General features: G+C 40.5%; 2 protein-coding genes and 1 long non-coding RNA gene across 3 annotated transcripts in view; 1 reads left to right on the top strand and 2 right to left on the bottom strand.

The window, feature by feature from the left end:
* trappc10 (trafficking protein particle complex subunit 10) overlaps positions 1-3903 on the bottom strand; it is a 35064-nt gene extending 31161 nt beyond the window's left edge. Inside the window, exon 1 of the mRNA XM_074658166.1 lies at positions 3712-3903. Within this exon, the coding sequence (XP_074514267.1) occupies positions 3712-3772 (61 nt within the window). The 5' untranslated portion in view covers positions 3773-3903. The remainder of the gene's footprint in view (positions 1-3711) is intronic.
* LOC141782144 (uncharacterized) lies at positions 3040-9095 on the top strand. The gene is made up of 3 exons (XR_012597058.1): positions 3040-3161; positions 8574-8693; positions 8960-9095. It is a non-coding gene; the product is annotated as an uncharacterized LOC141782144 (long non-coding RNA).
* On the bottom strand, positions 4200-12449 carry cnga4 (cyclic nucleotide gated channel subunit alpha 4). The gene is made up of 7 exons (XM_074658181.1): positions 11868-12449; positions 11130-11231; positions 10922-11028; positions 8813-9396; positions 8460-8705; positions 7519-7684; positions 4200-6031 (listed from the first exon to the last, which is right to left on the bottom strand). The coding sequence occupies exons 1-7, from the start codon at positions 12017-12019 to the stop codon at positions 5235-5237; spliced, it is 2154 nt and encodes a 717-aa protein (XP_074514282.1). The 5' UTR covers positions 12020-12449; the 3' UTR covers positions 4200-5234.
* Between the last annotated feature and the right edge of the window lie 666 nt (positions 12450-13115).

The following is a 13115-nucleotide window of genomic DNA, read 5'->3' as shown; positions in this document are numbered from 1 at the left end:
TATCTCTACCCACAGCTTGAGAACTACCTTTGCAAAGGTGCGCCATATTTCTCTTTGCAAGTCAATCAGAGCAGACTGGGCTTTTTCAGGAGGGGGCTCTTAAAGAGACAGGCGCTAAAACAGAGCGTTTCAGACAGAGGGTGAATACAGGTATATTCAGAAAGACAGGATGAGAAAAATGATGTGCTTTTTTAACATTAAAGCATGTAAACATGTTCTAGTAGAAACCCAAAATACAAGTATGAACCTGGAGATGTGCATGATATGTCCCCTTTAAGTAAAAAATCCACCCCACAGATCATCTTATACTTCTCAATATGGAGAGCAGTCCTTAAGTACTGCAACAGTTGTGTTGTGGCACTGTAAGCGCATTGCATTTTAAAATTAAAATATGACTATGTGATGAAAGTGCTGATGTTCAGCTTTAATTTTAAGAGTTTTTTTGCTTTTTTTTTTTTTACATTGTAGTACCTCAGCTGATGAATTTGTGTAAAGAGAGTCTTCTCTAACATTTGGCTCCAGAGCTGTGCGGATCCACTTTTGAGGTTGGTCCATCCTCCAAATCATCACCACTAGTCATGTGGACCAGCCAACTCAACAATAAAGTGACTTCACCAGTGTCCCATCTCAGAAAATCTTGTTAAAAAAAACTGTCAACCACGGTAGCTGTGTGCGTTTTGATAAACAGGCCTGAGGTAATTTTTTAAGCTACACTGGAACTGGGCCACATCCAATGAACCACGTAAAAAACACCCCCCCCGAGATAAAAACAGGACTACTAGTCCTACTCTATTCATCCAGTGTTCATGTAAACACCCTCAAACATCCTGCAAACCTCATCATTTACAATCCTAGTGAGTTCTATTTGGATCCAGTGTGCTGGAGTTGGGCCAACACATTTCTCTGTGCTGACAATTTGACTGACTTGTAAATCAATTAGCCTAGCCTTGCCCTTGCTGCCCATTGTTTAACACCTGGACTAACACAAAACATCACTGGATGTGGAGCTTTGCAGTGTGGCGTATGACATAACTATTGCATCGTTATGTCATAAGTCAAAAGATGGGAGTAATTTGCTCGCACAATAGACGCAGTAACAAAATATGAACTGGCCACACACTTGTAGTTTATGTCTGCTAGGAGATACTCTAATTTGGTGGTCTTTTCTAAACGTCATTACAGCATGTGTACCAGTGTGATTCGGTGTGTATGCATATTTTGTTAATGCGTCTGTGTGCGTTAGTTTATGTTATAAATCTTTCCAGGGTATTAAAGCACCAGTACAGTCCAAACAAAAGTGAACTTTGAATGTTCTACAAAGGCTATCAAAAACTGTTATCAAATACAACCCTGCAAAGCAAACACCCGTATAATCCATGTGACCGTGTGGGTCAGTCTTACACCCAGCGTCAAGTAATAGTGAAAGTACAACGCTGCTCATCTCGCTCGCAGTAAAAGCAGAAAGAGCAGAACAATACAATACATTCCTTACATATTCTGACTTGCAAAAGCCCTTTTCTACCTCAGCCCTAGATTGTGTCTCTGATGCAATTATCTGTTTTACATTAAACCTGCAGTAGGCAGAATGTTTTTGGCATCATCGGGCAAAAATTCCATAATAACCTTTCAGCATATTATAATTCAAGTGTTCTGAGAGAAAACTAGACTTCTGCACCTCCTCATGGCTCTGTTTTCAGGCTTTAGAAAATCTAGCCCATGGCGGGCCTTGGGCCAATCACAGGTAATTTCAGAGAGAGCGTTCTTATTGGCTGTGCTCCGGCTGGTGGTCGATGCTTGGTAGTTCCTCAACTGATCTCAACATGGCTGCCGGGTCACAAACTCTCTCATTTTACGGCTAAACAGTACACTACAAGATGTTTCTGAAAACATTTATCATATAGTGACCATTTTATATAAATAAAATAATAATAATTGCTCCATTTCTACCCACTGCAGATTAAATTTCTTTAATAATTACACTGGACTCTCAGAAATAAGCCACTGTTTGAAAAAACCTAGCAGATGCTTTTTAACAAATCTTACTTTGTATGTCTGTAATCTTAAAAGACTCTTCTCCCCCTCAACCATTCCTTGACCAAACAAAGTTGGAAACTGGAGAAGACAACTTGGACTGAAATGATGCATCATTGTACACCGTGGTTACAGACTCTTCAGGGAACCCTATAGATCACAACTTTCTGTACAACTAGTACAATACCACTTGAGAGGTTTACTATTGATTAAATCTGCAGTGGAGCAAATATGATTAAAAAAAGATTTATAAAACGCTCACTATATCCTGACAGTAGTGCATGAGACAGGTAATCTGGAAAACACTATGTGCTCCTAATGGCATCTGCAAGATTTCTCAGACAGGAGGAAAACAACCAATCAGAGCCGAGCTGGAACCTGCTGTCTCTGAGCAGCTGTCAATCACTCACGTACTCCGATCAAACGGTCAAACTAGGCAGCGCTGATCAAATATGAATCAGTATTCTGTTACTGTAATGCCTATTTCTCTCTTCAATTGTTTTCAGAAACATCTTGTAGTGTACTGATTAGCTGTAAAATGTTTGTGTGCAAAGTTTGTGGCCCAGCATCCATGTTGACATCTGTTGAAGAAATACCAAGCACCGCCCACCAGCCGGAGCACATCATCATTTTTAATAGATTGCTCATTTCTGAAGCTAATCAGCAATGCAAAAGTTCCAAATGTGAAAACGATGATTTCAGAAGCATACACCTGAGTTAGAACACCTGATTAACCGCTCAGGAGACCCATGTTGTTACCTGGATACCACTTGGGGGCAACCTGTGATCTAGACGTTTAATCCACCAACAAATCCCACTAGATAACTGTCACACCTATTCTGTCCCTTCATATTCCGACCCGGCTTGGTCCAATCTACTGTACTGTACTGTGGGCACCTTTGGACCACTCTGTCCTATAAATGGAGCAGCCTGCGGTGTGAGATGAAGCTGGCAGCCACTACTACCAGCAGAGTCAGCTCCTAAAATAACCCCTCCAAGAAGCTTCCATCAGATTCCAAGGGGATTTATGAATGGCAAACTGACCCCGGCGCCCAAAACATCATGTGGCTGACTACTGTCAGAGCTGCTACCGGAGGGAAACTGTGTCTGTCCATCAACAAGGGAACCAGGTGATCTCCTTCACTAAACTGCACCAACTTAGCCGTGACGTTATGTCGTTAGCTAGGCCTGTTAATCAATGTAGCTACAAGCCAAGGCCTATGGAAAGGAGGCTACATCACGCGTCATCAACGCGGCACATCTCCGGGGGTATTGCACATGCGCAGTAAAAATATGGCCTGCACTCGTTGAAATTGAGCCAATCGTAACGCCGCTTGAGTTACACTGCGCATGCGTCATAACCCTAATCCCCAAGACCCGTGTCCCTACCTCCTTCTATAGGCCTTGCTACAAGCTAGCTGACAGAGACACCGTTGTGAACATTTAGCACAGACACTGTTGTTACATATATAGAAGTATGAAACTATTACAGCCTCGACAAGGAGACATTAAGCCACACGTCGTCACACAAACACACACAAGCAGCGTCTCCAGGCTGGTTAATAAGAAGGGTCCCAGCTAGCATAGCAACGAGCTAGTGAGTGTAGCTAACGTTAGCCTGCTAGCTGTCAGACCAGAGAGAAGCAGACTGAACGTCTCCTTCTGTTAATCAACACTCACATGTCACGATCGGCTTGTTTTCCATAGTATAGATGATCGGCTTTTCCTCTTGACACTCCATATGTGTGTTAGCGGTGGTACTCCATGAAAAGTATATACAAACCACCGAGCTTTATTATTAGTAAGTGCTTATGTGTGCAGTTGTGTTGAATCGATGGGGGCCTGTGTCCCCACTGCACTTCCGGGAAGTACGTAGACTGTGCGTCATTAAAGGGCCGACCTGTACTTTATTATGATGACACTCATTACAGGTGTTTTATTCAGTAGAAATAACAAAAGCACATTATTAAAGTACTCAGTTACAGTTAGTTATATTAAAGTACAAGTATTATCAGTAGAATGTACTATTAAAAGTGAATAATAATAATAATAATAATATCAATAATAATAAGACACTTTATTTATACAGCACTTAAAAAAGTACATGGTAGAACCAGGAAAAAATGAATAAAATATCCAACAATGATATAAGATTAAAACAATTTTTTTTTTTAAAGTACCAATAATAATACAACAGATAAGACATGTTGGAAATAAAAGTGTGTGCTGGAATTAATACCAAAAAAAACAAAAAAAATTCTAAGTGATTTAAAATATGTCACGGGAGCCTCAGATCCTCAGGCAAATAAAAGTAGTCATAATATAGAAGAATGGCTCCTGACAGCGTAATATTATTATCAGAATCACAATCAGAATCAGAATCGTGTTTATTGCTTACATCAATCATTTTCGAAATGACTCTTCAGCGAGGTAAGATATTTTAACATATTTAGAATTCTGATGCCAAAAATCCTCACTGCAAAAAGGAGAGAGCAACCAATCACATAAATCTAATATCTAAAAATAAGCAATTGCAGTTCATTTTCTTTGCACATTGAACCCTGTCACATGAAAATGTTTTATAGTTATAGCAATATCCATTCCAGAAAGTCCCTGCAATGTGTCACTGTCCCTGAAAAAGTTCCTTAAACCCTAACAGTTTTAATTCAGTAGTTTTCAAGGGGAATGTTTAGTGCTCCAAGATGGTCTAAATGTTATTTAGGTTTTCCACCCTAAATGGATGAAACGACAAGGGGAACACTGAAGACCATTTGGTAAAAATTAAACATGATGAAAATTTCATAAAAAAGAGAGGCAAATTAAATTATAAAAAATTTCAAAATGAATATAAAACTCCACATAACATTTGTTCATTAAATGAAGTGAATCAAGCAATTCATCAGCATTCAGCCTATAAAAATGATTATAAAGTATTTCATCAAATTAAGAGGAAAATGTGTAAAATAAAATTAATAAATGAATGAAAAATTCAAATACCACCTGATATAGTTTCAACACCATACTCTGTTTTGGATGATTTCGGATATAATGCTGCCATCTAGTGGTACAAAGTTGTATTGCAGAAAGCGTGTCAATGAGATGCAATATTTTTATTAACATAAAACAGACAAATACCTACAGACAAAAATACACTGATTTCTTTTTTAAAGCTGTCTCCTTTCCGGTTTTATTTGGTCTTTCGTTCATTTTTTCTGCCCTTCATCTTTCTGCTCCATCTCTACATTTTCTTCAGCCTTTTCTCTCCCCTCTTCAGATTCTCTCTCTCCACTTGACTCTTCTTTCTCCTCTTCAGGTTCAATCTCAGCTCCATCTCCTTTCCCAGGTCTATCATCCCCTTTCTCTCTGTTGTTCTCTCCATCATCTTTGTCCTTTTCCTGATCATCTTTAATCCCTGATTTATCTCCCTCCACCATCCCTTCCCCATCCTCTTTTGTGCTTTTAGTGCTCTCTCCATCTCCGTCTTTGGTCACATCATTACCATCTTCTCCCTGTCCCTGTTTTTTCACATTTGGATCTGAACCCTCCTCTGCCTGTCCCTCTGCCTCCTCTCGCTCCCATCCAACCTCCCCTCCCACCCCTTCCCCTCTTCCGTATTCTCTCTCTCCTTCCCCATCGTCTGGTAGCTGAGTCTCCAGTGCTGCCACCTCCCACTCCAGCTGCTCCACTCTGGCCTGCATCTTGCGGTGGCTCGACTCTAATTCCACCATGAGCCGAGCCAGTTTTGTTTGCAGGATTTCCAGGTTGCTCTCCAGTCTGTTTATCTTGATTTCCACTTTCTCTGCCTCCCCCTCCTCTTGCTCCCCACCCTCCTCCAACATGCCCATCTTGGTGAGGATCTGTCTGCCTTTCTCCTCCAGGTGACGTTTGGCTGCAGGGAACTCTGACAACACGTCTGTCAGGTCTTCTTTGGACAAGCTGAACAGGTCGGAGTAGCCGATGCTTCGGATGTTGGCAGTGCGGCGATTGCCTGACCTATTACCTAAAAGGAAACATGTTGTGAATTCTTTAAAACTTCAGTGAGATTTTTTTTCAAAATAAAAATATATCATTACAAAGGATATGGTGTTTCCAACCCATGCTCTGTTATCTAAAGCAAGCCCATTTCACAGTTTAAAGGAACATTAGGGGAACGTTCTTGTATCTGCCATTAATCTGCATTCAGTAACTTTGAGCAAGTATGATAAAAGGTTATAAAACTGTCCCTATATCCTGACAGTAGTGCATGAGACAGATAATCTGTAAAAAAACTTATTTCGGAAAAAATATGAACGGTAGTCAACGGCGATAGACAAATATTTTTTTGATCCCGTTTGAATTACGCCATGAATCACACATGTGATGTTTGTCAATTTAAAACATAATTTTGCAAGTCAAGAAAGTCCCAGTTTGTTGCAAAACTGTTGAAGTACAAGACTGTGAAAATACGTAATTAGAAAGACGACACACCCAAAAGTTACGTAAGTGACGTCTCCCTCGCTGAAGCTACGATGCCTGTATGTTTCCTACTGGGATGTTCTCACACCAGTAACAGGTCTCGCTCTTTCTTTTGCTTCCTGGCTGATATAAAGACCAGGAGTCGCTGGATAAAACACATCAGGTCAGATAACATTACATTTGTCCGTGGAACATAGCTAAGTTAGCTAGCTAGCTAGTGTTGGTGACGTATATTGTGCGAGACGAATGACATAGTTCACTGAGCGGTTTCACACAAAACTAAATGAACCTACGACAAACTGAGACTTTCTTGACTTGCAAAATTATGTTTTGAATTGACGAACGTGGCGTCATGGCACAGGATCAAAAAAATATTTGTCTCTCAACATTGATAACCATTTTTTTCCTAAATAAGGTCCCATTCTGGTCCACCCGGAAGGGGCGGGACTTCGACTCCCTATGGCATCTGCAAGATGTCAACGTGCCCGAAGGAAAACAACCAATCAGAGCCAAGGAGTGTCTAGCGCAGCTGTCGATCACTGCTTGCGGAACTCGTGAACTCCGATCAAACCGTCAAACTAGGCAGCGCTGATCGAATATGAATCAAGATTCTGTCACCGTATTTCTCGCCTCAATTGTTTTCAGAAACATATTTCAGTGTACTGTTTAGCTGTAAACTCCTCTGCTCTGATTGGTTGTTTTCCTTCGGGCACGTTGAAATCTTGCAAATGCCATTAGGAGCCCTAGGAGGAGGCAGAGGAACATGATTCTTTTCACACAGCCTGTTCAAGGCGGGACTGTTGCGCCGTTATTTCGAATGATGTCTCTTCTCTTGGTACCTAATCATGCGTGTCTGATAGAAGCATCTACAGTCTAGTATTTTACCTTTTTGCACTGTTGACTCAACTGAACTCTCTATTACGAGTGTAATTTAAAAAAAATAAAATGCTTTGTATTGTGTCAAAAAATGTCCCCTCACCTACATAATCCCGTATGACTGTGTGCAAAGTATTAGGCAGACATTTGACATACCTTTGATATTGAGGATACTAATTTCCCCAAAGAAATTGGATTCACTCAGCACAGCAAACTCTGTGACCCCGTCATCTGCTACGACTGCAAGTTTCCCCTCTTTGATAATGTACATTTCATGGCCCACATCTCCTTTCCTGCAGACGTACTCCCCTGGGCTGAACACCTGCAAGATAAAAAGCATGAGAAACCTCTTCATCCTCATACGATTCTTCTCTGAGAGCATTTCTGATGTAATCAACTAGTCAAAGAAACAGGGATGATTAGACTGTTGTCAGGTCATTAAATAGTCATTACTGGTCCCTATATGCACCATAGATGTGGGTCAATAGGGGCCTACTACAACCAATAGTAAGTTTTATCATCTATTCACGTGGTAGATCACCTAAAGAAGGTATAAAAGAGCACGACAGCAAGGGGTTAAGGTCGGGGGAGATGGACGGGACACGAAACAGAGGGCTATCACCCAGGAGGCTGGGGTTCACATTCTGCGTGAAACCAACAACGTGTCGTTGTCTTTGTGTTCATGAGCATTAGGTTGCGCTTTCACTTTTGAAACGTAGGTATTTTTAGCCAAAACACAATGTTTTTCCCTAAACTTAACTACGGTGTTGTTACTTAAACCTAAAGAAGTTGTAGTTGTGTTGCCTAAACCTAAAGAAGCCTTTTTGTTTGTGTTGAAAACGTAACGTTTCAGCAGTTTTACAACATGTCAGAATGTGTTGCTTTTAAGTTTTGCTTTCACTTTTACAAGGTAGTAGGCGTAGTAGGCCCCTACTGACCCACATCTATGGTGCTTGTAGCGACCGATAACGCCTATTTAATGGCCTGATAACAGTTGAATCAGGTGGAATTCAAATCTACATGACAAGAATATTCCATTGAGCCACTGAGTGTTGAACCTGAAGGTAGCAGGTCCCCCCTTTTTTCCCAGCCCTGACCTGAGGTGTTAGTTTTAGCACCAGCTCCTCCAGCAGACTTGTCTCACAGCTCTGGAAGATGGTTACTTTGGAGAGTGTGGGAAGGTGAACGCTGACAGCGATCTCTGTCCTCAGGTGGATGGGCAGCTGCTGCAGGATTTCATTCTCTCGCATGATCTTCTTGTTGATGTGAAGGTGCTGGTACCAGTTGTCGATACGCTGTCGAAGCTCCTTGCTAATGTGATGGCTACGCAGGTAAGCCTTCACCTGAGAGAGGAAAAAAAGAACCTTGAAGCCATCTGCCATTCTTTTCTTTGTGTCATATGTATTACAGAAAGACGACTCTTTTCAGAAACTGAGGTCTTCCAACTTACCAGCTCATGGTTAGGGAAGAAGACATTATCACGGTCCCTTAGGCTCGTGATGACGTTGCCAACATTGCCAACAATCGATGCAAACACCAGCACGGCAATGAGCAGGTCTGCGATCATAAACAGGTACTCTTCTTCCCTTTTTGGCAGGGGGGTGTCTCCCACTGTGGTGAAAATCTGAGCAGAGAACCAGAAGCAGTAGAAGTACTGACGACGCATGGAGGCAAACTCCGGGTTGGTGATGTTGGGGTAGACCCAACGATCACTTCCAAAGCCGATGTAGTTGGACAGTGCAAAGTAGAGACAAGCATTCCAGTGGATCAACACGAAGATGTAGATCATGAGCTTGGAGATGCGGAAGGTGTTTGGGTAGGAGGTTCTCGTCTCCATGCGATCCAGGGCCTCGTCGAGTCGTGGCATACGCATAAGGCGGTTGATCCTCACTAGCGGAGTTTGGATGCCAAAGACAAAGTAGAGGAAGTCGGTGGGCAGCAGGGAAACCAGGTCCCTTAAGAAACATTTAGAGTGCAGGTAGCGCTTCTTCAGCTGAGTTAGGTCCTTGATCAGGATGCCCTGATCCAAGTAACCTGGAGAGGGAAGAGCAAGGTTTAACAAAGCCCAGAGTACACTTCACACACTGGGAGAATTACCAAGTCAAAGCGTAAGTTGACACCAACAATTCGGGAGTATAAAAACCCACCTGACTTGCAAGAGTTAGTACTGCTTTGACATCCTGAATGGGAGCTAGAGACAGGAAAGTTTCCCATATTCATGGCTTTCGAGCTTTCTATTCATCTAACATCTCAAGATGATTGTTTGGTGGCGACGTTGCTCGTGTGAAAGTTACGATAGTGTGCATGGTCAATGTGACACTATATCTATTGATTATGCTGAACAATGGACTGGAGCTGATGTGAGGCAGCCATGCCTGTTGGTTTTTTCAATTACTTTTGTATTATTTAGCACCAAATCAGATACATCAGAGGATCTAGAAAAATCTGAGTTTCCCAGTCTCAATTACAATTTGGATGTTGATGTGAATGGTATTTACCAGTTTTAAAGGTGCTATTGATAATATTGATGATATTGATAACATTCAGCCACTAGATGTTGCACTCTCCAGGTCCCCGGTTCCATTGCATTCACTTCATAACAAGTGATTGCCGAGACTTGTTAAAAGTGGGAACCAAACTTCTGATATCGTCCACAGAGATAAACAACACATTCATTTTGGATCTTTAATTGGATTATTAATTCACAATCATAATTTTTCTTTTTTGGAAAAGCTATACTTATTTATACGTATTTGGCATCTTTCTAAAAGCTCTGTGGAGGCTTTTTTTTTTTAATTATTCATCTACAAAAAATGTTATCAATAAGACCTTTAAAGGTCCCATATTATGCTAATTTTCAGGTCCATACTTGTATTTGGGGTTTCTACTAGAACATGTTTACATGTTTTAATGTTCAAAAACCCTTTATTTTCCTCCTACTGTCTGTCTGAATATGCCTGTATTTACCCTCTGTCTGAAACGCTCGGTTTTAGTGCATTTCAACAGAATTGAGTTGCTAAGCAACAGCTTGGGTCCATGTTTACTTCCTGTCAGCTGATGTCATTCACATACACTGCAAGATGAAATAAACTGGGACACATTTAGAATGTTTACGTTTAAAACTGTGAAACGGTCTAAATATTGTATATTTGTGACATCACAAAGTTACAGAAATCCTGACGGCTTGTTTAAAGGCACAGTTTCTGAATACGGGCTGTGTGTATTTGTCTGTGGATTGAGCGTTTCGATACTTTCACAATATTTATACAGCACTTAAACCTGCTTTATAATTTAAAAAAACATGAAAATCGCACTTTTTACAATGTGGGACCTTTAATTCCCACGTGACACGAATGTGGCATTAATGCTTTGACTGATGATGGCTGACAAATTAAAATGCTATTTCAGTTCATTACAACTAGGCTGAAACTTAGTGTTCCTTTCACATTTCACATTTTGTATGACTTCACATGTGAAAAATAAAAGTTGAATTTTAAGAGTTATATTCTTTTTCAAAGTCTCAATCAAAACCAGCAAAAATAAAAAAAAATATTTACACCTGTGTGAACGGTGATGATCATGTCAATCATATACATGAGGTCTGCCAGATAGTCCAGTGTGAGCCACACAGGCAGGTAGCTCAGTGCAATTGTAGTGAAGCATGTCCTGAGAATACATAAGCAATAACACACAATGAATGTCAGATGATTACAGGTTATATGCTTTTAGATCTGTGATTATTATTTGATATTCATCCATGTTTGTACCTCAATATGATGATCACCCAGTTGTAGACGATGGGAAAGATCATGACCTGAAGCCAGACATAATAAAAATGCTCTGCCGGATCAACCACCCACTCTGGCCAGCTGAGAGGGAAATGATGATGAAGAGAAGGGAGAGGGAAATGAGGGTGATCAGTCGTGATGATGAGGAGAACTGTCACTTAGAGATTGTGGTTTATGGTTCTCATATCTATATGAATAATAAACTAAATGTTACCAAATCTGTCACAGCATGATGTCTTAAATACTCGAAAAACACATATATTTTTGATAATTATAGTAGGTGTGGATCATCTGTCTAATGAGATGAACATAATTATAGTTTTTCATAAAGTAATTCTGAATACTTAGATACATAGAGTATCATAAAACATGTGGTAATTCTCAGAACATTGGATTGTGTCCATATTGCCTACCCCTGTTTAAGGTCTTAAACACCTGCCTGTAAACAGGATGTAAGATGCTTTTTTATATCCCCTAACAAATAAGATTAAAAACAAGATTATACAATTGGAAAAAAAATGCTCTTATTGTGGATAAAAATGCTTTCTATTAGAGTACATTAGCTGGACTTATATGACATTTATTCGCTCATCCAAGAGGCTTGTTAGTTCTTCACCAATTCAGAAGTGATGAAGTCTAAATAAAAGTCCTCACACTGATTCTAATTACCTAAAATTACTTTTACGAGATGATTAATATGATCCATTAATTACTTACTTAATTTTCGACTTCAGATCCAGATTGGTGTTAGGTTTCCCTTCATCCTTGACTCCATCCTCTCCTTCCTCAGTCACTTTCTGTCCCCGTTGCCACCTGAGCAGTCTCTGCCATTGGTTACCTCTAATTCTAACATCACCTGTTTTATCCATCCTCCAAAGAGTAGCCTTCGACTAACACATCTCTCTAAGTGAGCGGGACCTTTGCTCTTCTTGATCTTGTTCCCTCCTGCGTGAGCGTTGCACTTTCTTGGACAGTAATTCAAATAGCTTTTTTGACCTGCATCAGGCAATACTACGTGGTTCACCTAACAACAAACCAGCTGTACCTGAGAGTGCTGCCTGGTGATGCAGGTCTCCATGGAAGAAAACCACAACAGATGTCATGTGTCCTCTGGGAATTCTTCCTTCCCTAAGAAAACCAGAGGTCTTCCTCTGCACATCCCAGAGGCTGTTAGAGACAAACTGTAGTGTAGCGCCCAAACTACAGGGAATGTGTCCCTGTCAGTAAGCACACAGAGTGCACCCTGTATGTACTTACACGTAGATGTAAGATACTATAAGTATGCCACATTAAAAGAGGAAATTGTTAGCAGACACCTGTATCAGTTCAGGGATCAAATTATTTTCATTACTATTAGCGCTGTCAAAGTTAACGCGATAATAACGCGTTAACAAAAATTAGTTTGAACGCCAGTTATTTCTTTAACACATTAACGCAATTGATCTTTCTGAGGTTGTAGCGGGCTCAGCTTTAAAGCGAGATTGAAGATCCTGGTATCATATGACACTAGAAAACCTTAAAAGGAATCTATTGGTACAGACCATGAAATACTAGCTTGTCGCGAAGGAGGTTAAATAACGCCCCAACCTCGCGCTAAATTTTGGCGAGGAAAAACTGTCATGGCCATTTTCAAAGGGGTCCCTTGACCTCTGACCTCAAGATATGTGAATGAAAATGAGTTCTATGGGTACCCACGAGTCTTCCCTTTACAGACATGCATACTTTATAATAATCACATGCAGTTTTGGGGAAAGTCATAGTCAAGTCAGCACACTGACACACTGACAGCTGTTGTTGCCTGTTGGGCTGCAGTTTGATTTTAGCATAATATTTTATGCTAAATACAGTACCTGTGAGGGTTTCTGGACTATATTTGTCATTGTTTTGTGTTAATTGATTTCCAATAATAAATATATACATATATTTGCATAAAGCAGCATATTTGTCCATTCCCATGTTGATAAG

Source organism: Sebastes fasciatus, chromosome 14 (genome assembly GCF_043250625.1).
Source record: "Sebastes fasciatus isolate fSebFas1 chromosome 14, fSebFas1.pri, whole genome shotgun sequence".
Taxonomy (NCBI): Eukaryota; Metazoa; Chordata; class Actinopteri; order Perciformes; family Sebastidae; genus Sebastes; species Sebastes fasciatus.
This window is presented reverse-complemented; position numbering and strand designations above follow the sequence as displayed.